Source organism: Monodelphis domestica, chromosome 5 (assembly GCF_027887165.1).
Source record: "Monodelphis domestica isolate mMonDom1 chromosome 5, mMonDom1.pri, whole genome shotgun sequence".
Classification (NCBI taxonomy): domain Eukaryota; kingdom Metazoa; phylum Chordata; class Mammalia; order Didelphimorphia; family Didelphidae; genus Monodelphis; species Monodelphis domestica.
Window position 1 is genome coordinate 63,342,057 of NC_077231.1, and position 25,595 is coordinate 63,367,651.

The 25,595-nt window shown below is 37.3% G+C and overlaps 1 protein-coding gene across 3 annotated transcripts in view; it reads left to right on the forward strand.

Annotated features, from left to right (window-relative positions):
* Positions 1-25,595, forward strand: part of TMTC2 (transmembrane O-mannosyltransferase targeting cadherins 2) — a 557,542-nt gene that overhangs the window by 462,745 nt on the left and 69,202 nt on the right. For all 3 annotated transcript variants that reach the window (XM_007503110.3, XM_001364263.4, XM_056798579.1), the window contains one exon: positions 16,147-16,210. In XM_007503110.3, coding sequence (XP_007503172.2) covers positions 16,147-16,210 — 64 coding nt within the window. The remainder of the gene's footprint in view (positions 1-16,146; positions 16,211-25,595) is intronic.

Consider the following 25,595-nt stretch of genomic DNA (forward strand, 5'->3'; position numbering starts at 1 on the left):
GTATAACTGTTCTGGTTCTATTTGTTTTGCTCTGCATAAGCTCCTACAACTTTTCTGAGACTTCTCTGAAACCATCTCTTTAATTCTTTCTTTAATATTTTAAAATCTTTACCTTCAGCAAAGGTCTAGGCCTTTGGGGTTAAGTGACTTGCCCAGGATCACACAAGAAGTTTTTGAATCCAGATCCTCCTGACTCCAGGCCTGATGTTCCATTCACTGTTCTACTTACTTGCCCCTATTTTATCATTTCTTATTGTATAACAGCATTCTATCACATACATGCACCACAATTTATTCAGCCATTCCCCCATTGATGGCCATCCCTTCTATTTCTATTTCTTTGCCACCGAAAAAAAAAAGGAGCTGCTATGAATAATTTTGTACATATGGGTAGTTTTCCTCACTGGAATCACAGTTAAAACTAGAAAAGCCCTTAGAGCAGTGGTTCTCAACCTCTCAATTTATACCAATGAGAATATATAATGCATATCAGGTATTTACATTCCGAGTCATAACTGTAGCAAAATGACAGTTTTGAAGTAGCCACCCAAATAATTTTTTGGTTTGGGGTCACTGCAAGATGAGGAACTGTATTGTGGGGTCACGGCATTAGAAAGGTTGAGAACCACTGCTAGAGGCTAGCTAGTCCTACCTTGTAAAAAATATTATTATTTTAAATTGCAAAGTTTAAATTCCTTTTGAGAAGAATTTTAGGTAAAGAAGATGCTACCTCTCTGAATCCAGAACTGAACTGTTGGAGAAGCCACCATGAAGAAGCCTCCAGACCACAAGTTGCACAAAATTGAACTTTGGGTGTAGTTGATTGAACATTTATTTGTATGTATACTTTCATGCCAAAGGGGACTGCCCCCTAACGGCTTTTTGTCAATGCGTTCAGCAATTTTTGGTTTTATTCTTTTTTTTTTCTCTTATCCTCAAATTATTGTAATCTTTAAATTGATTATGTTTTTATGATCCTTTGGGGAAGGACTTCTTCCCAGAGGATCAAACGCAGTAATGTAAAATTGAGAATTGAACTCTGGACTTCAATCCCCACAAGTCCTTGCTCCACTTCCCCAAAATGCTTTGTAATCTCACGGGAACTCTGAGGTGGGCCAAGATGGAGGAAGGATTTAAGCTGATGGCAAAGGCTTTTGGCTTCTTCTCTTTTTTGGACTTCTGTTTTGGAGCACAGGCATCTCTTCTATGATGTGAGGTTATTTTGTCTAGGCCTCTGGCCTAGGCACATGTTTCTTACTTGTATATTCTTTAATCCTTAATCTTTAATAAACCTCTAAAAAATATAATACTCCTTGCAGAGAGAAACTAATTTCTACCTGCCTCAGTCTCCCCATATTCCTAAATTTTAACTGTTACAACCTTCAATTTTACATATGGGAAAACTGAGTTTCAGAGAGGTGAAAGGATTTGCCCAAGATCATACCAGTAGGAAGTTGCTAGAGTGGGATTGGAACCAAGGTTCTTTGGCCCTGGAGTCAAGGCTATTTACACTGGGCTATGATGTATTTCCATTAATCTTTATTGTATTAAAAGCTAAAATGTTTTGGTATTATTGTGACAGTAGTTTTACTCTTAGAGACCCTTTGGAAGGGTCTTAGAAATCTCTCAGGTATAGTGGGAAGGGGAATGGATTTGGATTTAGATTATCTAGAAACTGAAGTTTCATTGGGCTATTTATTTTGTTTGATCTTGAGCAAAATCATTTAATCTCCTTAGGTCTCAGTTTCCTTATCTGTAAAATAAAGGGGAGTGAGTAGATTAGATGATCTGTTAGATTCCTTCTAAGTCATACTCTCACATAGAAAATCTCTTTTAGTCAAGAAGCTGGAACCAGCTGGTGTACCTTCCCTAGGTATTTTCTAATTTTCTTATTACCCTTGTTCTCAGCTACTTCTCTACTTCAGCACATTACAAAGGGCTCTTCTCTGTCACAGGGCAGGTGATAGAGTTCTGGTCCTGGAGTCAGGAAGACTGTTCTTACTGAGTTCAAATCCAGCCTCAGATACATAATATCTGTGCTACTCTGGGAAATGTATTTAACTGTATTTGCTTTAGTTTCCTATGTTTGTTAATTTTTTTGGTTACTATTTATGTTGCTTTGGAAGTTGTTCATGGACATAAATTAGATAAATATTAAAATAAAGATCATTGAAATCATGAAGGATATGAAATATATTTTGATCAAGTCTTTCTGAGTAGAAATAATTAGTGAGGATGATATTGAATGAATGTTAGTTTGACCTTTTGGTCCTGTTATTTCATATCATTTTAGATCAATTAGTCATCTGTAAAATGAGTTGGAGAAGAAAAGGGCAAACCACTCCAGTTTCTTTGCCAAGAAAACCCCAAATAGGGTCAGGAAGATTTAGCCATGACTGAATAACAACAAACATCTTTCCTGCCTCATCTTTCAGAGCTGTTTCTTGCTCAAGTGATTGTTAGCTAATGAATAAAAGAAAAAAAAAAGATCTAAAATAGAGTATATATTTTGGTAGAATTCTACTCCTACCCCCTCCACATTTGCCACAGATACAGTGCCTGGTGGAACAGATCCAAAGCCACATTAGAGTTTGAGGGATGCCAAAATAAATACTATTCTTTAGCTAAGGGACTTGGCCTAGAATCTCTCCCCTACCTGAAAAGAACATTGAGAGAGATCCTCAGGGTTTCTGTAGTCCCAACTGTAGCATCTTGCTCATTTCTAGTATGTCTTTTCCCTTCTTACCTCTCAAAAAAAATGATTATTAGAGTTTCTGAAACATTGTCATTTTCTCAGTACTCCATATGAAGAAGATCATTTACTGGCATCTAAAGGATGCTTTTTCTGTCTGTGTTTGAGATTTTCATCATGCAGTGCTTCACACACAAGGGTATTTACCAACCTGTATGACTTTGATTACACTGAAAATTGGAGGAAAGCCTACATTTTCCTCATTGTCAAAGCTCATTCCTTATGTTGGAATAACACCATAAGGAATATGGTGTAACAGAAAGAATGTTGGCTCTGTAATCAGAGGAACCAGATGTGAATTCTGACTCTGAAATTTGCTTACTGTGTGATAATGGACACGTCATTTCTTTTCTCTGTGACTCGATTTCCTCATCCATCAATGGCAGGGTTTGATGACTCAATTCCTAAATGTTATTCCAACTTTAAATTCTACGGTCCTAGAAGGACATGATTGCATGATTCCTTTTCAGGCTGGAAGGAAGACAGCCCATTAAAATCTGAATGAAATTTTCTTATTGTGTGATAATGGACATATCATTTCCTTTCTCTGTGACTTGGTTTCTTCATCCATCAATGGCAGGGTTTGATGACTCAATCCCTAAAGGTTATTCCAACTTTAAATTCTATGGTCCTAGAAGGACATGATTGCATGATTCCTTTTCAGGCTGGAAGGAAGGCAGCCTCTTAAAATCTGAATGAAATTTGCTTACTGTATGACAATGGACACATCATTTCCTGTCTCTGTGACTTGGTTTCCTCATCTATCAATGGCAGGGTTTGATGACTTAATCCCTAAAGGTTATTCCAACTTTAAATTCTATAGTCCTAGAAGGGCATGATTGCATGATTCCTTTTCAGGCTGTAAGGAAGGCAGCCTCTTAAAATCCATATAGAAGCCCTCATTTTGGTTACCATTAGAAGGATCCTGGCCTTGTTCCATCAGTACTTATGCTATCACCTTCTTAACTTCAATTGTATCTACTTGGTTGGGCCATCAAGAAGATAAAAGGCATTGACCGGTCTCTATTCGCCCTCCATCATTTTCAAGAAACTCGATGTAAATACTTTGAGCAAGTGCTTCAGTGTTGCTGGCCAGTTGCCTGGTAAATAGCACATGTGAGTCAGCCACACATTCACAGTTCATGCTACTAATTGCATGAGGGCTTCAGGCTCCAAGAGGGCTATTAGGTTTTCACACAGTTCTTTTCCTATGTCTTCATGAAAGAATTGAAAGGCAGAATTTAAAAAAAATAATTAAATAAGAGCTTACCATGGCAGCCATTCAGTGAGAACCAGACATTTCTTCAGAATAAAATATGGGGCTCCATTTTCACTGTGTCTCTTGGGCTGTGAATAGTAGTAGTGGATTCAGTGCTACATATATGGAGTGCATATGTATATACCAGGACTGTCACACTTCAAAGTTCTAAATATACACACAGACAACTTCTGTAGCACTTTCAGAAAGTGAAGAGAGATCTAGACTTAACACTGCAAGGGAATCAATCCTCTGGAAAGAGCAGTGAAATCCTAGTGCCTCTTCCTTTTACCATGATATAATGTGTGTGCATGCTTACAGATGAATATCAAATAAGTACATGTATACACACCTAAAAATCCTATCCACATCTCAGACAAATAAGGGAATATTATATATATGGTATATACACACATACATATATTGTATCATATATAGCATATTATATATAACATACTAGATATGTGCATATACATACACCTAAGCATTCAGACGTGTCCATGTGTATATGTGTATGTAGCTATATCAATCAATTGGTTAACCAATAAGCATTCCAGTATTTGTCAGGGACTATGTCAAATTACTAAGGATTAAAAAAATGCACATTCACACAATTATCGAATTTGGTAGTTAGAAGGGACCTCAAATAGCATCTTGTCCAACCTATGGTCCTTGTTCTCCAAGATCTTATATCCAGTGGAGGAGAAGGAGAATATATTGGGAGAAACATATCCTGGAGTCTCTAAATTGTAGAGCAAATACCATTCTATATTGGTTGAGGGAGTTTCCTTACTGGGAAAGTTACTTATTCCAAAAAATCTTAGGTCCCAGGACATCCAATCCAGAAACATATACACCTATATATAAACACACACACACACACACACACACACACACACACACACAAATGTGTGTGTAAAGATCTTTTTGGTGGAAGACCAGTGTTGATGCATTGGTTTCTCTCTGTGTAGAGTCCTAGACCTGGAATTTCAAGTCGAAATCTAGTCTTAGATACTTACTAGCTATGTGATCCTGACCAAGTTACTTTACCCCAATTTTCTAGTCCTTACCACTCTTCTGCCTTGGAACCATTTCTTAGTATTGATTTCTAAGACAGAAGGTAGGAACTTAAAAAATAAAATGAAATATATTAATACTCAAAAAAAGACCAAGACACTTAAATGATGACTATTCCCCCCCTTTATATTTTTATTGCTAGAATCAAGCATATATTAAATAGTTGTTTAATATATTTTTGTTTTATTAAATTAAGTATAAGTCATTACTCTCCATTTCTACAATCAAATTGCCAAAGTCAAGGTGGTTACTTTGCATATGATATCATAGAATTCAAATTTTGTCGTTGCTACTTACTACCTTCATAAACTTTGCTCAATTCACTCAATTTCTCAGGGCTTCAGGTTCTTCAACTGTGAATTAAGGGATTTGTATTAGATGACTCCCAATGCTCTTTCTAGCTCTAAAGTAATCTACTGAGTATTTCGGCTATACCTAGTAAGTGGCAAATTTCTGAACTTGCCAGTGTCTTATCATCATTAAAATTATTGTCCACCTTCTGCTTAAAGTTACCATATTTGATTTCTTTCTGCCTCTAAATCATGGCAGGTGCTTTTGCCTAAAAATCAAAAAGATTGATCTAGAGGTTTATTAAAAGAATATTTTATGCACTCAGTTCAAGCTGGATCAATATGACAATGAGTGGTCATAGTATATAATTTCAGCAAGTAAATTGGTAAAAGCTAGTTTTCCCTAGGGTACAAATGTCAGAAAGAGAATATAGTTTGACTTGCTTTTAAATTATGGTATTTCAAAAGTGTTTCTCATTCCTAAACCAACAGCTGTCTATCAGGATGACTCCTTAGAATGAATTTACTAGAATAATCTCTAAGATGCATTTTCAAACACAAGAAAGATCATAGGATGGTTCATCGAGCACTGGCAACCTGGCTAATGGGAAGCAATGCAGCAGAATATATAGAGAGTAAATCTTACAATCAAGAAGACTAAGGTTCAAGGCCTGTCACTGATATGTATTGTCTGTATGATCCAGTGAAGCCCCCATGCTATAGTTAAGCAGAGAAATTGCTGATTTAAATTGGTAAAGGAGTTTGTTCATCTAATAATTTCCTTTCTCAGTAAAATCATAGGTTTAATCCTCAATATTGATAATGATCAGTAAGATTTTTTAAACCTCTGTAAGAATTTAAGATGCAAATATTTGTTTGTTTATTATGAATTGTATTGTTTGATTTATTTGGTTAAAAATTCATACTAGGTTGGCACTGGGGCATAGTGAATAGAGAACTAGCTCTGAATGAGAAAGACATGGCAGACTCAAGACCTGCCCCTTATACAGTAGTTATGTGACCTTGGCCAAGTCACTAAACCTCTCATTCTCTAAAGGAGTTCTCTACCTGGCAGAGTAGATGCCAGTCTTTATTGGTAGAAGACATTGTGTGTTTGTGTGTGTGTGTGTGTGTGTGTGAGAGAGAGAGAGAGAGAGAGACAGAGACAGAGACAGAGACAGAGACAGAGACAGAGACAGAGACAAAGAGGAAGAAGAATCCCTCTCAAGTATTTAGTGAAATTATGTCCCATTCTATCTTCATCATATTTTTCCTGCAGTGTATAGCATCCAAAAGTGTCTTCCATTAACTGCTTGATCACATGGGTTGATGGGGATATGATTGGGAATGTAGACTCACCCTAATACAAATATCAATCATATGGAAATGGGTCTTGATCAATGACACATGTAAAACCCAGCGGAATTGCACATTGGCTGGGGTGGGGGAGAAGGGAAAGAACATGAATGAATCTTGTAGCCATGGGCAAATATTCTAAATAGATTAAATTAAAAAAACAAAAACAAAAAGTGTCTCCCAGGTATGACACAGTGGAAGACCTCCACTAAAACTCCACCTCTGATAGCTATTCTTTTGGGGACCTTGGATAAATCACTTAAACTCCCTGGGCCTCAGTTTCCTTATCTACAAAATTAGAGTGTTGTTCTTATTGGTCTCTGAGATCCCTTCCAGTTTGAGATCTATCCATAATCCCATTTGTACTCCAGAAACTCACTTGCATAGTGTGAATTTATTGTCAGACAAATGTGTCCTCTTGTTCATGATTGCCCTGTTCTCTCATTGGGTTGTAAACTCCTAATGAGTAAGGATTATGTTGTCCTTTCCTTTTGTAACTTATGATGAGTTGAGCCCTGGGATTCCTAAAGTCCTCTGAGCAAATTGGGATAGATAAAGAATGCTGATGATTGATTGACTGAGGGCCATTTCCCAAAGCCCTGTCACTCCAGATCATATAATAAAATCTTTACATTTTCCATGCCCCGAGTAGACTCTCAAAGAATGAGCCAAGTTCAGTTTCAGGATTACCCAGACTGTGGCTTCCTGAGCTATGGAACAGAGCTGGCTGTAGGACAGAGACAAAAAGAACAAGTGTTAGAGGAATAAATCAGAAAACATTTTTTCCATTAATCCTCACTCAAGCCTAATTTGCTTATGAAAAGAAACTTTTGATCCAAGCCCCAGAATGCATGCAGCCATTAGAGACTGTATTTGGGGATCTATTCCCAGGACCCTGAAACCAAACCCAGTACTGCCTCCTACACCTGGATAGATTACATGGCCCATCAGCTTCTTGGTTCCAGCTGTCCTTGATATGATCCCACTGCACGCTCATGGACGTCTATATTCCATTCACAGGCCACAGCTCTTAGTTCATAAAACTGCCTGAATAATAACCACAATTCTAGCTGATGGCCCCACTAAAATTACCCCTGGAGCCATGGGAAGGGAAAGAGTTGGATGCATGTGGGTGCATCTGTTCTACTCAGTTGGTTATTGCCAGATTCCAAATTAATATCAGAGAACTTAGAACAGATGCATGGCTTCTTCCTTAATTATCTTTAAAGAGAAATGCTGGAAATGGACTACATATGTGGCATGATCTCTTAGGATGTCCTTGTGGATAAGATAGAGAAGTGGAGGCTAGATAATATTAGAGTCAAGTGGATTGGTGACTGATTGAAAACAGTAGATGAGATATCTTACTCCTAGTGGGAGAAATCATTTGCTCTGAATATTTTTAGTATATTCAAATCTGTACAAGTTCTCCAATGTTTTGTTTGCTATCTACTTAGATAAGTAATTTATTTGTCACTTGGGAAAAGAAGTGAAAGGAAGGAAAGGGAAAGAAAGAGAAATAAATATGCATTTTTATAGTGTCTGTGTGCCAGTTTCTGTGCTAAGAACTTTTACAAATATCACCTTTCAAACTAACCACAGCTCTTCTAGATATATGCTATTATCATTCCCATTTTCCAGGTTAGGAAACTGAAGCCAATAGAGGTTAAGTGGCTTGCCCAGGGTCACACAGTTAAATAAGTGCCAGAGCTTTAAAAGAATGCATGTTCTTTGATCTAGCAATACCATTACTGGGTTTGTATCCTAAAGAGATTTTTAAAAAAATGGGAAAGGTTCCATTTGTACAAAAATTTTTTATAGCTGTGCTTTTTGAGGTAAAAAATGAGAAAATGAGGTGGTGTCCGTCAGTTGGGCAATGGCTGAACAAATTATGGTATGGTGATGGAATACTATTGTGTGGTAAGGAATGATGAACAACTTGATTTTTATATTAACTGGAAAGTGATGTGATGCAGAGTGAAATAAGCAGAACCAGGAGAACATTGTACACAGAGACTGAAACATGGCAGCACAATCAGATGTGATAGACTTTGCTACTAATAGCAATACAATGATCCAGGACAAATCTGTGGGACTTATGAGAAAGACTGCTTTCCATATCTAGAGAAAGAACTGTGGGAGGAGAAATCCAGAAGAAAACATATGATTTATCGCTTATTTATATAGGTATGTGATTTGGGGTTTTGGTTTTAAAAGATGAGTCTATTACAAAAATGAATAATATAGAATTAGAATTTGAGTTATAATATATATATAATCCAGTGAAATTGCTTGTCAACTTCTGGAAGGGGGATGTAAGGGGTAAAAATTATGGTTGGACTGAATATTTGAGAGTTGGTCACCAGGGATTTAGTCTCTAAATTCCAATGAATTACTCAAGTCAGAATGCCTTTTATGGTAGTTTATTTACAGATAGAGAGAAGAAATTAAGGGGAGAGAGAGAGAGAGAGAGAGGGGGGGGGGAAAGAGAGAGAGAGAGAGAGAGAGAGAGGGGGGGGGGAGAGAGAGAGAGAGAGAGAGAGAGAGAGAGAGAGAGAGAGAGAGAGAGAGAGAGAGAGAGAGAGAGAGAGAGAGGGAGGGGGGGAGAGAGAGAAGAGAGAGAGAGAGAGAGAGAGAGAGAGAGAGAGAGAGAGAGAGAGAGAGAGAGAGAGAGAGAGAGAGAGAGAGAGAGAGAGAGAGAGAGAGAGAGCGCTTCTCTGGCCTTGGCCTTGTCTGTACCAGGCAGGAATTCAGAAGTCCAGTGGGGGGGGGGAAGGGGGCATGCAGTATTAAATTTAATAAGGCTTCAATTCATTAAGGCCTCCCCCAAGATGAGGGGCCTCTCCAGAGGCTAGTGCTTCCAGAAAAGCCAAGGAAAGGGAGTCAGCCTTTTCACTCACCATGTGACAGTCCAAAGTCTGAGATCTCAAGCCTGAGTTCCTCCACAGTCAAGTTCCAAGGCAAAATAGACCTCACAGGAAGTGACCATGAAATTTAAAGGCAGTTCCTTAGGTCACTTCCTGTATCTTCCTTCCACTTTAAGGTACACCAATTGTGGCTTAAACTTGGCTCTGGGCTGCCCAGGAGTAGTCAGTTGTTTCTGATTTGTCACTTGCTAGCACACGTGGATCATAGACCTACCTTCCCCCCCACCCCCCACTAAATCCTTAAATGGAGGTGTATGCATTCCCAGTGGCTAAAATTCTAAATAATAAGTAGGGTGTAGTTAATCTCAATTTCACAGGGAGGGAAGATAGAAAGGAGACAACAAGAATCATATAATCATGGGAAAACATTAAAAAATTAAAATTAAAGAATAATAATAAAAAGGTGATACAACAAAATGAATGAATGAATGAATGAATGCATAAAAAATAAATAACTGCCTGAGGCTGGATTTTGAGTCAAATCTTGACTTTAGGCCCACTGCTGTGCCACCTCCTGCCTCTATTTCTATTTCTATAACCAGCATTTATTCAAAAAGAAGTAAGTCATTAGAAATAAACTACATCCCTCTTTCATTAAGAGAGAGTAGCCATAGAAGCAGCTTGAAGTTAAAAATCCTTTCTCTAAGACTAACAATATTTAGGAGGTAGAGTGGCATAATTCTAATAATTCTAATCCTGAGCCCCATTCTCTGAGGAGAACATCACAGCCAAGACTGTTCCCTCTACTCCAACCCCTTCATAGGTAAGAATCAAAGTCTCCCTTGGGGAGGTGGGGGGGCAATTCAAAGATACCTTTTTATGCATGTATGTGAGCCATATTTTAGAAAATCTATCTGGCCATTGTATAATTGGAAATCTTATGCCTTTGAACTACATTTCCCAAGAACCCACTGACTTCCTGTCATTAGGTGCTGACATAGACAGGAATATAAATAGGGTGGTCTTCCATGGCTAGCCCTTTTGGCTTCCTGGGTTGCAACTTTAGTAGAGCAGGCTGTTTGAAAAGGTAGATTAGCCACGGACATTTGTTACCTTTTTATTTTGTTACTTCTAGTGATCATGAATAAATCTTATAAAATGTAATATTTTAAGTTATTGTATATTAATTTTAATTTTTACACCATCCACACAATATGAATGGGGTGCAACTACTGTATGCTGTGGTTTATGATCATAGAATAAGGGACTATACTTTAGTCTAGAGAGTACTAGATTAGGATTCCACAAAATATGGGTTTTAAGCCCTCCTCTGAAACTTAGCTATGTGACAATGAGCAAGCTATTTATTTAACCTCTGCCTGCCTCAATGTCTTGATAGGATATGTTGGGAAGACTTTTACCTACTACTTAACTTACCGCATAGAATTAGGATGAGGCTCAAATGAAATATAAAGTGTTTTTTCAAACCACACAGTTCTATATAAATGTTGTGTTTTTCATCACTGAAGAGCTATCTGGCGCGTGTCTGTAGAGATAGACGGAAGGCTTTCATTTGGGGTCATGATGTCAACTGTGACAATTAGAGATGAGGGAAATCACAGAATTACAGAGATAGATAGAAGCAGCCTCAAAAGCCATTAAGTTCAACCAGTGCTGGAGCTAAAATGTTTTCTTTAACATCTCTGATTAATGGTCATCTGGTGGCCCCTGGAATACTTTCAGTGAGGGGAAACCATTATGTCTCAAGGAGACCCATTCCGCTCTTTGCTGGGAAGCATGTCTGAGAACGAGCTAAAATATGCCTTTCTATTAGTTCTATCCATTGTTTCTAGTCCTCCCCTTCAGGCCAAATCAAACACACCTGCTTCCTCTTTTCTTTCCCTTTGCACCATCTATGCTTGGTACATACATTTTTTTTAGCCTGTCATTGTCTCCATTAGAATGTGAGTACCCTGAGGTCAATGATTATTATATTTCTTTGTATTTCCATCACTTAGCACAGTGCCTGGCAGTCGTAAGTATTTAATGAATGTTCCTTGCCTGACTTCTTCATAATAGCCTTGTGGATTCTTGAAGGCAGCTATCATGTTTTCCCCAAGAAAGCTCTGCTCTAAAATAAAAGTTCCAGTTCTTCCAGTCAGTCAGTTAAAGAACATATATTGGGTTCTTATAGCCGGGCACTTTGTTAAGTAAAAAGACACAACGATGGGCATAAGACAATCCCCACTCAAAAGGAGCTTGGTCTAATGGGTGAGAAAACATGTAAACAAACTAGGCACAAACAAGCTGTGTTGTTCAGTGGTTCCAGGCCTGTCTGAATCTTCATGAGACTGTGGAATTTTGTCTAGGAGGCTTTCTTGGAAAAGATATGGGAATGGTTTGCCACTTCCTTCTCTAGTTCATTTTATTGAGGAGGAAACAGAGGCAGAGATGAACTAAGTTCCAAAGTTTTTGAGATTGCATTTGAACTCAGGTCTTTCTGACTATAAGTGTAGAACTCTATCCACTGCACCACCTAGTTGCCTGGGAAGAAGCTTATAGACAAGATAAATAGGAAATCATCAAAGGCTCTAGGTCCTCATCCCTTCCATATCATAGCCACTTGCTTCTCAATGCACTTTCAACAATATGATAGCCATAATAATCCACATGTTTAAGGTGCAGTAGAACAAGACTGCGGTAGCTAGTGGGCACAGTGGATAGAGCACCCATCCTAGAATCAAGAAAACCTGAGTTCAAATCTAGTCTCAGAAATTCCCTAGCTGTATGATCCTGGGCAAGTCACTTAACCCTGCTTTGCTTGAGTTTCCTCATCTGAAAAATGAGCTGGAGAAGGAAATGGTCTCTCTGCCAAGAAAACCCCAAATGGGGCCAGGAAGTGTTATGCACAGCTGAAAACAACTAAACAAGAACAAAAGAACATGACTATCTTTTTTCTCTTCAGGAATTTAGTTTGCTTGAGTGTTAGTATTGGCTGGTTTCAGAGAGGAAGACCTCAGTTCAAATCTAACCTGACACTTACTAGCTGGTGATCCTGGAAAAGTCACTTAACAGATTTTTGCTCTAGTTTACTCATCTCCAGAAGAATGGGTCATAGCATCTACTTCTCAGGGTTACTGTGAGTATTCAATGAGTTCGCACAGTAACACTTTAAATGATTGCAACCTATAAAATATTTATGTATTGTATATATTTACTTATATATATATACACGTATATATATACACACAGATATATATTTTATATATATACATATATACTCTACCTATTAGATTCTATATAGACACAGCAGTCTACTAAAACCTTCAGATTATTTTTTACCATCCAAATGATTTACTAGCCATGAGTTTTCCATTCTGTTTTTGTGCAATTGATTTTTTCAACTCACAAATAAGACTTCACTTTTATTTCTATTAAATATGAACTTATTACAATTACAATTAAATATGAACAATTACATAGCCCACTTGCAAAATTAATAAGTCAACATTATCATGCAGCTGTCTCTAAAAAATAAACCAAAACAAAAACATGATTGATCTTAGATATTTGTTAAAAGAAACATTCTGTATTTGGATCTGTGCCCTTATAAAAGGCAAAACAGGAAGAAAGAATGAAAAGGAGTTTATTTAAAAAAAAAAAACAAGGAGGGCAGCTAGGCGGCTCAGTAGACTGAGAGCCAAACCTAGAGATGGAAGCTGGTAGACACTTACTAGATTTGTGACCCTGAATAAGTCACTTAACCCTAGTACTTATGACTCTTCTGCCTTAGAACCAGTAGACAGTATTAATTGCAAAACAGAAACTAAGGATATTTAAAAAAATAATATGAAGGTTGAGAGGCATTGATAGGATGGCCACAAAGGAACCAGTGAGGGTCTCAAACCTCCAGCATTTTACTAAGACAACCTTTTGTAACATGAGCAAGTTAATCTCAATAGCTAGTCTACAAAAGAGGCAGGGCCATTGAGTCTCTACTCCTCCCCTACTGCAGCATCTCAGAGAAATGAAATGACAATTAAAGGGGATGAGCTGCCATGTGCTGCCTATCAAGTAATACAAAATACAAGGGGATGAGATCAAAGAAGCAGATCAGACCAGGTAATGCCTCTCAGTCAACAGACTGATCAATCACCATGTGCTATACCAGGAAGATGAGCCAAACTGGAAGCAATGGGGTCATGGAGGGCACAAATTTCACTATCTTTAATAGAATTACAAAATCTACAACAGAGAATATAATAGTCCCATGGCACCCTGTACTGAGTAGATGCCAGGAGTATGGTATTCCATTAGGATCCAGAAATTGAGGAACACTGAGAAGTAACTGGATGATGATACATATGAAGAAGAACAAACACAAAGGTGATGAGGAAGGCATATGAAGAATACACAAACAAACTAAATTATTTAGCCTGGGGAAGAAAGAACTAAAAGGGATACTTGAAAGCTATCTTTTGAATATTTGAAAGACTGCCAAGTGGTTTCAGAGGGACAATTTAGACCTGTAGGAAGAAGGAAAGAGAAGAAGGATAATTGTATATTTGGCTCAATATCAGGAAGAACTTTGTAACATTTAAGTTTGTCTAGAAAGTGCAGTGTATTCCCTCATGAAGTAGTCATTTCCCTTTCACTGGTAGTGTTCAAGCAGACACATATGACAAGCTGTCATGGATTTTAAAAAAAGAACTCCAGAAGGCTATGAGAAGTGGAATTTGATGACCTGGTTAAAAGGAAAATTCTTTGGTTAGGCTTTTGCCCTGATTAAAGCAAAAAAAAAAAACTCAGGAAAAATAGAATTAAAAGGAATTTATTAAAATTATATCAAAGGCTAATCACTTGAGCTCATTAAGGAACTCAAGATGGAGCCAGTTTTTATTGATAACTTTAGTAATGAAATAAAGACAATTCACATATGTCCATGTCAGTAAAAGAGAATGAGACATTGTGTTTCAGCTCCTCCCCAGTGGTCCATCAAGTATGTGAGAGATAGCAGGTAATACAATAGCTGCAGACTGGGTGACACCTCCTTCAACAGAGCCTCCCCCAACAGTGACTGACAAGTAGGACTGGGAACTAGTATATAATGTCCTTCAGGGGGCAGCTGGGTAGCTCAGAGATTGATAGTGGAGCTCAGAGGTCTAGAGATGGGAGGTTCCAGGTTCAAATTCTGGGCAAGTCACTTAACCCCATTGCCTAGCCCTTACCACTCTTCTGCCTTGGAACCAATACACAGTATTGATTCCAAGACGGAAGGTAAGGGTTTAAAACAAAAAGAATATAATGTCCTTGGAAGCATCATTTGGATTTTTTTTTTTTGCTCATATTTGTATTGCCAGTCCTTAGCACAGGCCAATAATTAATAAATGAGCTCTCTCTGTCTCTCTCTGTCTCTCTGTCTCTCTCTGTCTCTCTGTCTCTCTGTCTCTCTTCCCTCTGTCTAAGGGTTAATTGCCTAACTTTGAAGCATTGACACATTCTTTTTGGACATTCACATCCATATATCAATGCCATGGATGCAAATGTGCACGTGTGTCATAAAGTAAAAGCAACGCCTCTCAGGTGCTCTCAGAGATAAATGCACTCACCTCACCCCTTCACTTGCTATTTATTTTATTAATAAATTTTTCTTTTACTGTGAACATTCACTCTGATTTATTTTTTTCCATGGAGAAACATAAAGTTTCTCTCTTCTTTAAGTATCCAACACCAGTCTACTTGGCTTACACAAACATCAATTTTATCAGTCATCTAATTTGTTAATAATAACAGACAATAAATTTGCGTATATATAAATGATATGTTGGTTGTGGGAAAAGTCACAATCAGAATCAACTCTGACCAATAGATACAACTACTGACTTCTTTACCCTCAATGGATTCATAGTGAAGCAATTCAACTCTTTTCAGGATGACAGTCAAAGACTCTCATAAATTCTTATGGATGAGTGCTATGACTGTATCATGTGGAAATACTCTTACTTAAAGTAATGTTGTGACATGAATCAACTTCACTTGAGCATATTTTTTACAGAAGATTGAACACGAGTCAACAGATGCATCAGAATTGTCACTGTATCAATAGGCGTTCATACTTCAGTAGTAAATGATATATCCTTTTTGGTTAGCCTTGTGAATATTAGCTAAGCCCAAGTCTCTGCTGTCAAATTCAAAATGGGGAATATTCAGCCATACCTGAAAAAATCAAGTTTCATTTCAAATTTCACTTGTTTGTGGTCATCAAAGAAAACAGACATATGATCTGCCTTGACGATGTTTGTTGGTTTGTTTTTTTCCCTCCTTCCAGGATCTCAAGTTGCATTTTTACTGATTGTTCTAAGTGTTTTGGACATTACCTAGTTGTGTTTTTTTAAAGCCTTGACTATAACCTTCATTAGTGTTTTTGTAGTTCTAAAACACAAAAGCATAAAACTCCACAATACTTGCATTATTTCGCAACACAGGGATTCTGTTAACCCATCTTCAGTTTTCAATTAATTGCTATTTTTTTTCTTTCTCTGACAGACAAGCTAGCCTCAATGAAGCAGCTGAGAAATATTATGAACTGGCAGCCAGGCTGAGACCTAATGTAAGTACTTTCTTAATGATAAGCATTACTCACAGTGATGGACTCACAGATTGGGTTACATTTGTGGACATAAGAGGATGTCATGCCTGGCGTTCTGATCTGTGAGCTTCCATCCTGAATACCCTCCTAATGGATAATTCTACAAAGCAATATGCCCATTTCTGCTTCTCTGTTTCTCAGAAATAAAACCACTATGTGTGTTGTATGAAATGTAATTAATTTTGGTCATTTGGATAATGATTTTTACCATTCATGCATTTTACTTTTTGGTGGCCCTTTAAAATTAATTGCATAGTTCTTTGGAAAATTATTTTATCCATGATATGAAATATATAGCCCTTTAGTTCATATCCTATTTTTAAAAGACAAAATATATTTTTAATACCACTGATATTTTCCTGTTCTTATGTGCTCTTAAAAAATTCAAAGCATGGATCTTTCTTTTCCCACAGTTTTCATTTCTGACAAATGCCTTCTTCAAACTTTAGCAGAAGTTGTTTGCTTTAAAAATTTTCCCCAGAGTAGTAGTTGTACTTCTGTAAAGTGAGAGGGGTATAAATTAGATCATTTCTGTTTTAAGCAAAGGCACCTCTCTATGATAAAAATGATTCTGTATCTGGCTTCCACTGATGTTCTTTCTTGGGTGCAATGTAGACTGCCAAGAGATGTCTTCTCATTTTTTCGTGCTCTGCTCTGCTCTGTTCATCCCTACTGTGGGTCTCCTGAATATATTTGGAGAAATTTTAATTTTTAAAGTGAGGATTCATGTGGGATACCTGAAACTAAAGATAGATAGGTAGATATGCAAACAGACAGACAAATGAATGGATGGAGGGACGGACAGATAGATAGATAGATAGATAGATAGATAGATAGATAGATAGATAGATAGATAGATAGATAGATAGATAGATAGATAGATGAATGCTAGGAACTTACTGACTTAGTCTAGCAAAACTATATAAAACTGGGGTCAGGAAGGTGGCTTACTGGATTGAGAGCCAGTTTTAGGGTCATAAGTTCTTGGGTTCATATCTGGATTTAGACACATCCTGTGTGACCTGGGCAAATCATTTAAATCAGATTGCCTACACACTGCTGGTCTTCTGCCTTAGAACGAAGATATAGTATTGATGGAAGGTAAGAGTTAAAAAAAAAGTATATTAGAGTGGAAAAGTAGTTTAGAACATGATTGTGAATGGTCTTAAATGCCAAGGTTTGAATTTGAGTTTGAATTTAATTTGGCAGGCAGTAGGAAAATAGTATAGGATTTTTAGTAGGAGGATGAAATGTTCAGCCCTCTGCATTAGAAAGATTATTTTGGGAGAAAGAGTAAAGATCGATTTGAGAAGAAAAGGATGGTCAATAAGAAAAGCAGTTCCCTGTTTTCCTTGGAATCCTAATGCCATATTGAACCATTCCACTTCCAACAAATTTTTATAGTGAAGAAAACCATTCAGTTTAAGGAATTTCAGCTTCTGCTGCGAGAAGCTAGTTCTGCCTCATAACTATACAGGGACACTATTGTGGGTGGTGGAGATGAACTCAACAGCATCATGGCAGGAAAAAAAATTAATCTATTTTAAAAGTTTATTGATCCTTTAGAGGAACTGATTTTGGATTCCTATACATTTTACTTCCAAGCTACTTTGATTTTCTTCATTTTAAAGTTTTGCACATTGGTTTTGGGAAGTATTTTGATTTATAGCATTTTCCTATAGTAATGTAAAAAACCCTACATTAAGATGAACATATAATTTTTTATCTTGCTTTCAATCCCTCTGAAATCAATCAACAAACATTTATTAAATGATTGCCACATGAAGGTCTGTATCAGCTTTTTCACCCTTCTGCTGCATAGTTTACATAATTCATTAATATTTAAAATAAAATGGCATCTTTTTTATGAATGCTGCTCCACTTTATTTGATATTTTTGTACAAAAAATGAGTGAAGATTAAACTTCATATTATATTTTTTAAAAACTACTGACACTTTATCAAATATTTCCTTATAGTTTTATTTTTCTATTTTCCTCTTCTAGTCATTAATGCAATTTGCATTACTTAGTTTAACTATCAATAATTCATCTTATCCCCATTCCTCTTTGCATCATATTTGCCTCAAAATGATATTATCTGAGATCTAGAAAGAATCTAGAGAGATTATTTAAATGGAATTGCTATTAAATATTTGGATTAAGATCTTCATTGATATCCAACTGAGCCCAAATTTTCTGTGAAAATTAGCTTTGTCTTTCCTGTGGGAAGTAGGCCAAATTTTTCATTAAATGCTTCATTTCCAAATTGCTGATTATTTTATCAATTAAAAGATGAAATTGGTAATGAAAATAACCATTCACAGGAGTTTCTGGTTGGCTCAATGCATTGAAAGCCGGGCCTAGAGCCTAGAAGTCCCGAGTCCAAATATGGCCTCAGACTCTTTCTACCTGCATGATCCTGTTCAAGTGACTTAATTCCCATTGCCTAGCCATTACTACTCATCTGCCTTGGAACAAATACTTAGTATCAACTCTAAGACAGGAAGTAAGGGTTAAAAAAAAAAAGAAAAAGAAAATAAGGGACCATTCACTATCTATATTAGATCACTAGTCTATATCAGAACCTGACCAATAAGGAATAAGAACTTGTTGCCATAGTTCAAATAATAGGAACTTTAGAGGTAAAGATAATTTCTTAGAATTTTTCATAAGTGAAATAGTGATCATTAAGCATTGTATGGTATGTACTGTAAAGGATGGAGAGCCCATTTTTATTCCATTACTTAGAAAAAAATAATATATATTGAAATGTCTAGTTCTTTTCCTAGGGTTTCTCCAATATACTTTTCTCATTCTCCCTTTTATTATAATTATTTCTCTAAGTGTCTTTTCCCACATAATTGGACTATGACCCCTTTAGGTTATTATTAACGCAACAAGGTACCTTGGCTAGAGGCTTCACAAAATAATCAATCAACAAGAATTTGTCTTTTAAGCATCAGTGATTGTCGAATAAGAGAGCTTAGGTGACTAAAGCTACTTCTGTAGACTGGTTTTTAAATCACTTTAGCTCAGCTATTGAAAAATGTAAAAGGCAACAATATCTTGTTTAAACTATTAAGTATTTTAAATAATGTCCCAGGTCATCATCCAACTACCCTTGTTTCATTATGTGAGGATATAAATATGCTCATTAGCTATGTTGTGGAGAAAGCTATCTCCGTATCTAACGTATCTAACATGTGTGAGGATTTTAAAAAAGATAAAGTTTGGTCTTTACTGCTAAAATATCTTAACAAACAACAGGTTTTTTTCATATTATCAAGGCTTATTTTTAACTATGATATTCATATTTTTTAAAAACTGTCTTATATAACTACTAATTTGTAAAAAAATTGAATGAGACATATATTTTCTTATCTGATCTGGTTATGTTACATTACTAAAAAAACTTATTTAAAATTATTGCATATCATCAATAAGCTAGGATCAATTGCCATGTTTTACCTATAATTTCTTTGAATTGTGCAAATTCAAATAAGGTGATCACTTTAAAGAATTCATTAATTAGGACTCATCTGGAAAGGAAGGAAGGAAGGAAGGAAGGAAGGAAGGAAGGAAGGAAGGAAGGAAGGAAGGAAGGAAGGAAGGAAGGAAGGAAGGAAGGAAGGAAGGAAGGAAGGAAGGGAGGGAGGGAGGGAGGGAGGGAGGAAGGGAGGGAGGAAGGGAGGAAGGGAGGAAGGGAGGAAGGGAGGGAGGGAGGGAAGGGAAGGAGAGAAATGATGAATTAAGATCCTGGAGAAGTAGGAAAAAAGGATAGGATCAAGAAAATGTATTGGCCATTAGTCTTATCAAAGGAGATGGACACTTTTTCTTCTGAGACAGAGAGGGGGAAAGATATGACTGAAATACTAGGAAATTTTGAGGCATTAGAGAGGGACGTTTATAGAGCATGGATTGTCTCCATCTTCTTAAAGGCATGGGTAAGAGAGGCACTATTGCATAAGCTGACTTTGGAGTTCACAAGACCTGGGTTTAAAATCAGCTTCTGACTCAGAGTAGATATGTGACCCTGGAAAAGTCACTTAACCTCTCTAAAATTATAAGTTACAGAGAGGAGTTGCTGACCTCTATTTGTGAAGAGTTTTTCCTACTAGCATTGAGAGGTGTAATTGGGTTGGTCAATAAAAGGGAAAATATCTGTGGGGAATTCAGTGGTGGTAACTTACAGTAGATAAAGAATAGCTTCTCCAGATTTGCTGGATCAATCTGACAAGTTTGCTGCTGTTGTTGGTATATAGTATTAAGCGATTCATAATCATAGAATTCTAAATAAAATCCTCCAACTTGCTGGGAGAAATAGTATTGTTTATTAAAATATAATGACTCATCTACCTGACTTTTATATATTTAATATTTATACTCACAATTTGCCTTTGCTAATTTCATATTTTATGAATACACCAAATCAGGCATTAATAAAATATGATCTTGGCAAGGATGCTCTCCAAGTATGTAAGCAAACAAAAGAACATTGCTTGCACACACAGCACCTTTTTCTAGGCAATTATTTTGATCCATGCTTGCACAAGTAAAGCATCACTCTCTGCTGAGTCTTATAGAATAATTCTGTGGGAAAATATGAAAAAGAGTATGGTTAAAGAAGTTAACATGACTGAGTGCAACTATTCTAACCACCAACATGTATTCTGAAATTACATTTGTGCATGGGGTGTGGAGAGGGACGGGAATTCATATTTTGTAGCAACTGGGGAAAGATTGACAAGAGGCCAGAGAAAGAGCCACCCAAGTGATTACAATGGGATTGGAGGGGAAAGATTAAGAGCTGGAATTCTGAGACTCAGGGGGATGTTGTAACAGTTCTTCAAAGATATAAATATAATTATTATCCAAAGATATCTGACCAGTTATTCTTAATCTATCCCCAAACTAGAACAAAAGAACATGCAATTAAATTAGAACTAGGGAAATTTAGATTAGAATAAGGGAGAGCTTTTTAACTCTTTTTTTTTAGATTAATTGAGAAAATGGAAGCTAATTAAAATGAATTAGTTTGGATATATTTTAGTGTAGCTATTTGTGAGGCGAGAGGGGAATTAAGTGACTTCTTGAGAACCTTGACATTGGCTTCTCTAGTGTGTGGTGAACATGAATCATATTTATTCACTGCCAAACTCCAGATCTTGTATTTTGTCCTCTAGTAATAGAGGAGTCACTAAAGCTATTGGTGACTCTCAGTAAGGGGAATCTCGCATGCTATGGCACCCCAGGGCATTAGAAAGGTTATTTGATAACTAGCTGAAAGAAGGAATGGAGAAGACAGAGACTGAAAGCATAAAGACCAATTAATGGGTTACTAAATGAGTCTAGGCAAAAGGTGAAGAAGATTTAATGTAAAGGGATGGATGTAAGAAATATGATGGAGGTTGACTAGACAAGGCATGCCAACTCATCTGACTGAGCAGAAAAGAGAAGGAAATCGAGGATGACTTCAAAGGTTTTAGTGTAAGCAGCTATGAGGGAAATGGTGCTATTAGTGGAAATGGGGAAGTTTGGAGCAGGGGCTGGGCAAATTTAGCTGGAAGGAGAGCAATAGCAAATTCCTAGAGTAGAGAGATGGCAAAGTGAGTAGAATGCCATCCTTGACACTCTTCAAATCCAGCCTCAGACACTTCCTAGCTATATGACCCTGGACAAGTCACATAAACCTGTTTGCCTCAGTTTCCTCACCTGTAAAAGGAGTTGGAGAAGGAAATGGCAAAGCACTTCAGTATCTTTGCCAAGAAAATCTCCAAATGTGATCATATTCAAAGCCTTTCTAGATTTTCTAGGGTCACCTCCATGATATAATCAGATATCAGAATAAGACTTTACCCCATAAGATATATTTATATGTACCTAAAGTATGTGATTATGTACCTGTAGTATTTTTTGCATGAAAACACTTAATTCTTCTTTATTTGTTTCATGCCGTTTTGTTATTCCCTGGTCATCCACAAACCTAGACGAAATGTTTGATTTCTATAATGAGGACTTGATTCTCATATTCTCACAAATTTCCCAAACTCTCAAATATCAGGGGATCAGTAAAGGTCAGCACAGTTTGCCTCCTTTCTCAGTTTTAAATCCTTGTTGGTGGTAGATCTTCCTGTGGTCAACTTATTAGATAGCATGTACTTAGCCACATTTTAATCTTCTACTTCCCTGAAAGGTTTTTTGATTTCAGATATCCCATGGGTAATCATTCTGGGAGATTTATTTTGGTTACATATGTATGAACTTCAACCTCGTTTAGATTCATAACAATCAAAAACTTTGTCATCGTTAGCTATTCAAAACACGAACTTGAGTAACTTTGTTGGGCAAAGCCTCTGGGAAATTTGATTTAATTTAATTCCCTTAGCCTAAGCATATTTTTATATTTATTCATTTGTAACTTACATTCCTTTAATGGGATGTCATTTGCAGAATGTCACATGAACCAATTAATAAACTTGAATGATGAGATCCCAATGCCAAAATTCCCTTTTGTTAATTGCATAATATGAAGATTTCCATCGAAATCTTCCTTTTTATTTCATTCTCCTTCCCTGGCCCAGATCCCAACGAATATGCAGTACTACCATGTTTCCTTTCTGTTTGTGGGGTGCTTCAGTAGTATTCACACCCACGGTTGCAATATTTCATGAGAACACTTTTTAGATTGCTTAAGTATGTGCTGCTCTACTCATTTTATCATTTGGCTTAACAAAGTAGTAACTAGGGCAAAGCTAAGGAGCCTTGTCCAAAGATAACAGCATCAAGGGTTTTGGGGGGCACTCCTCCACCCCAGTTTCTGGATCCCTGCCAGCTTCTGGCACATAATACAATTGTGCTTTCTCATTTGATCCCTTCCATGTGATATCCATCACAATAACTTCCCTTTCCCCAAACCTTCCTTGGAAAATTAGTACTCCTTTTCTAGGTGTAATCCCATCTACTGTTCTCTGGGCCACCATTTCACCCCATCAGGCTTTTGAGCCAGGTAAAGGATTTTTTCTAATGGATCTGAATCAATGAAATCATGAATCATATCTTTTACTGAACATTTATGATGTTTTGGCACTGGGATAAATGCAAGGGAAATAATTACAAAAGCAAGACAAGCCTTACCCTCAAAGAATTATGTTCTAATGGAAGAAGACTGCATATGGGATTGGCTACCTGGGAGTTCTGAGGGAGGGCAACAGAGATGAAGCCATCGGCATGGTCTCTGACATTCGTTTTAGAGAAAGAGTGGTAGCAGGTGGAAGATAGTTACTTAATTTGTCTTCCTTTCCTGTCCCCCAACTTTGAGGAAGCATTATATATTGGAAAGTGAGGTGGTCTGGAATCAGAGTACACTGCAAGTCCTACCTTAGACACTCATCACCTTGGAAATATTTCTCATCTCCCTGGACCTGATTTTCCTCATATGGAAAATGAAGTGGTTGGACTAAAAGGATCTAAGGTTCTTGCCAATGCTAGAGCTGTGCCATTATGATCTCTCCCCTTTCATCCTCCCACTTCTCCACATTTCCCTCCTTCCCTCTAGAATGTATCTAGTTATATGACACAAAAAGACTATTTTGAATCCTAGGCTAGATGCTTGATTTAAAAGTTTATCATGGAATAGCTCAGTCACTCTGTGGATGAGAGCCAGGCCTAGAGATGGGAGGTCCTGGGTTCCAATATGACCTCAGACTCTCCCTAGCTGTATGATCCAGGGTGAGTCCCTTAATCCCCTGTGCCTAGTCCTTGCCACTCTTCTGCCTTGGAACCCATGCACCGTATCTATTCCAAGTGGAAGGTGAAGGCATTTTTTATTAATTTGTTTGTTTGTTTTAAAGCTTAGCAGATACTTAAGGCTGCCATAATGGTTTGGGTGGGATGCATTCTTCCTGTGATGATATGACCTTGCAGTGAGTGTACTTCTAGTCTAATAGCCTCCAGTTAAGCGGCTGCAGCTCTTGAAGCCATGTGTCATGAGCAAATACCAGTGAAGATGTCACAAACTAGAATGGAGAGAAGGCTGGAGAGGACATCCCCACTCCAGGGGACAAAGAAAAAAATCATATTAAGGCAAAAAGTTATAAGATTATTTGATAAATGAGTATTTCCTTCCTATCAAGTTCTCAAAAAATGAGCAATGTTATCTTGGAAAACTTATATCTATTTACTTACAAATCTGTCATCCTCCATCTATCTAGATGCCCATTAATCTATCTCTATTTACATTTCTATTTATCTACCTTAATTTATTATCCTGTTTTGTAGTTATGCTGGTGGAGAGAACTCATGGAGTTCTCAATGAGTTAATTCCATTTTCCAATGCAATTTAATGCCTGATCAGCAGTTTAATGTCTCAGAGGTGCTTGGGGGCATGGAAAGAAGCTTAGAAACATGCCCAACTCATGTACTAAAGGTGGGATCTAGAAACCAGGTCTTACTGACTCCACTATACCAGGCTGCCTCCTTCCCACCTGCATTTATAATAACATGGGAATAGTGATTGTGTGCTGAAGTAAGATAAATCTCTAAGATCTCTTTTAGTCCAAAGATTCATTAATGATATTACATTATGAAAGAGAAAAAGGTAGAAATAGAGACAGAGACAGAAAGGAGGGAGAGAGGGAGAGAGGAGAGAGGGAGAGAGGGAGATGGATAGATGGAGATGGATAGATGATGGATGGATAGAGAGGAGAAAGGAGAGATAAGAAACAGAGCACCAGAGCCTGCAAGAGAGAGAGACAGAGAAAGATAGGAGAGAGAAACACAGAGACAGAAGGTGATGTAGAGACAGAGAAAAAATGAATTTTATCCTATAAAGTGGAGATGTTTGCATCCAAATGGGTCCTGTTTGTGGTGTAAATGGTTGACATAGTAGAGCTGACAATGAAGTCAGAGGATCTGTCTTCAACTTCTCTCTCTGCTGTTCATGCAGTTAGACTTAGTTAAGCCATTTAATCTATCTTGGCTTCTGTCTCCTCTATAGATAGATTCAAGAGCTTCAATGAGATGGCTCTAAGGACCCTCTTAGCTCTAAATCTCTAACCTATTTATTTCTGGGTGCTTTAAATCAAACATTTTCCATGTGATTCAGTTTAGCCTTAGTCTCAGAGTCCTCTTCCTGAAAAACAGCAGCTTTGAACCCTAGGGATTTTTTCCTTTATTTATTTATTTGGGAGGAGAGGGTGGAGCAAGGGTTGGGGAGAGAAAAAAGTGCAGGACCTTATACAGCTGGATTGATGATGCTGTAACAAGGCATGTGTCAGAGTAATGATCCCTCCTTTCTAAATTGGTTTCATCTTAAAAGTAACTTGCTCAGCTATGGAAGGAGCTGAC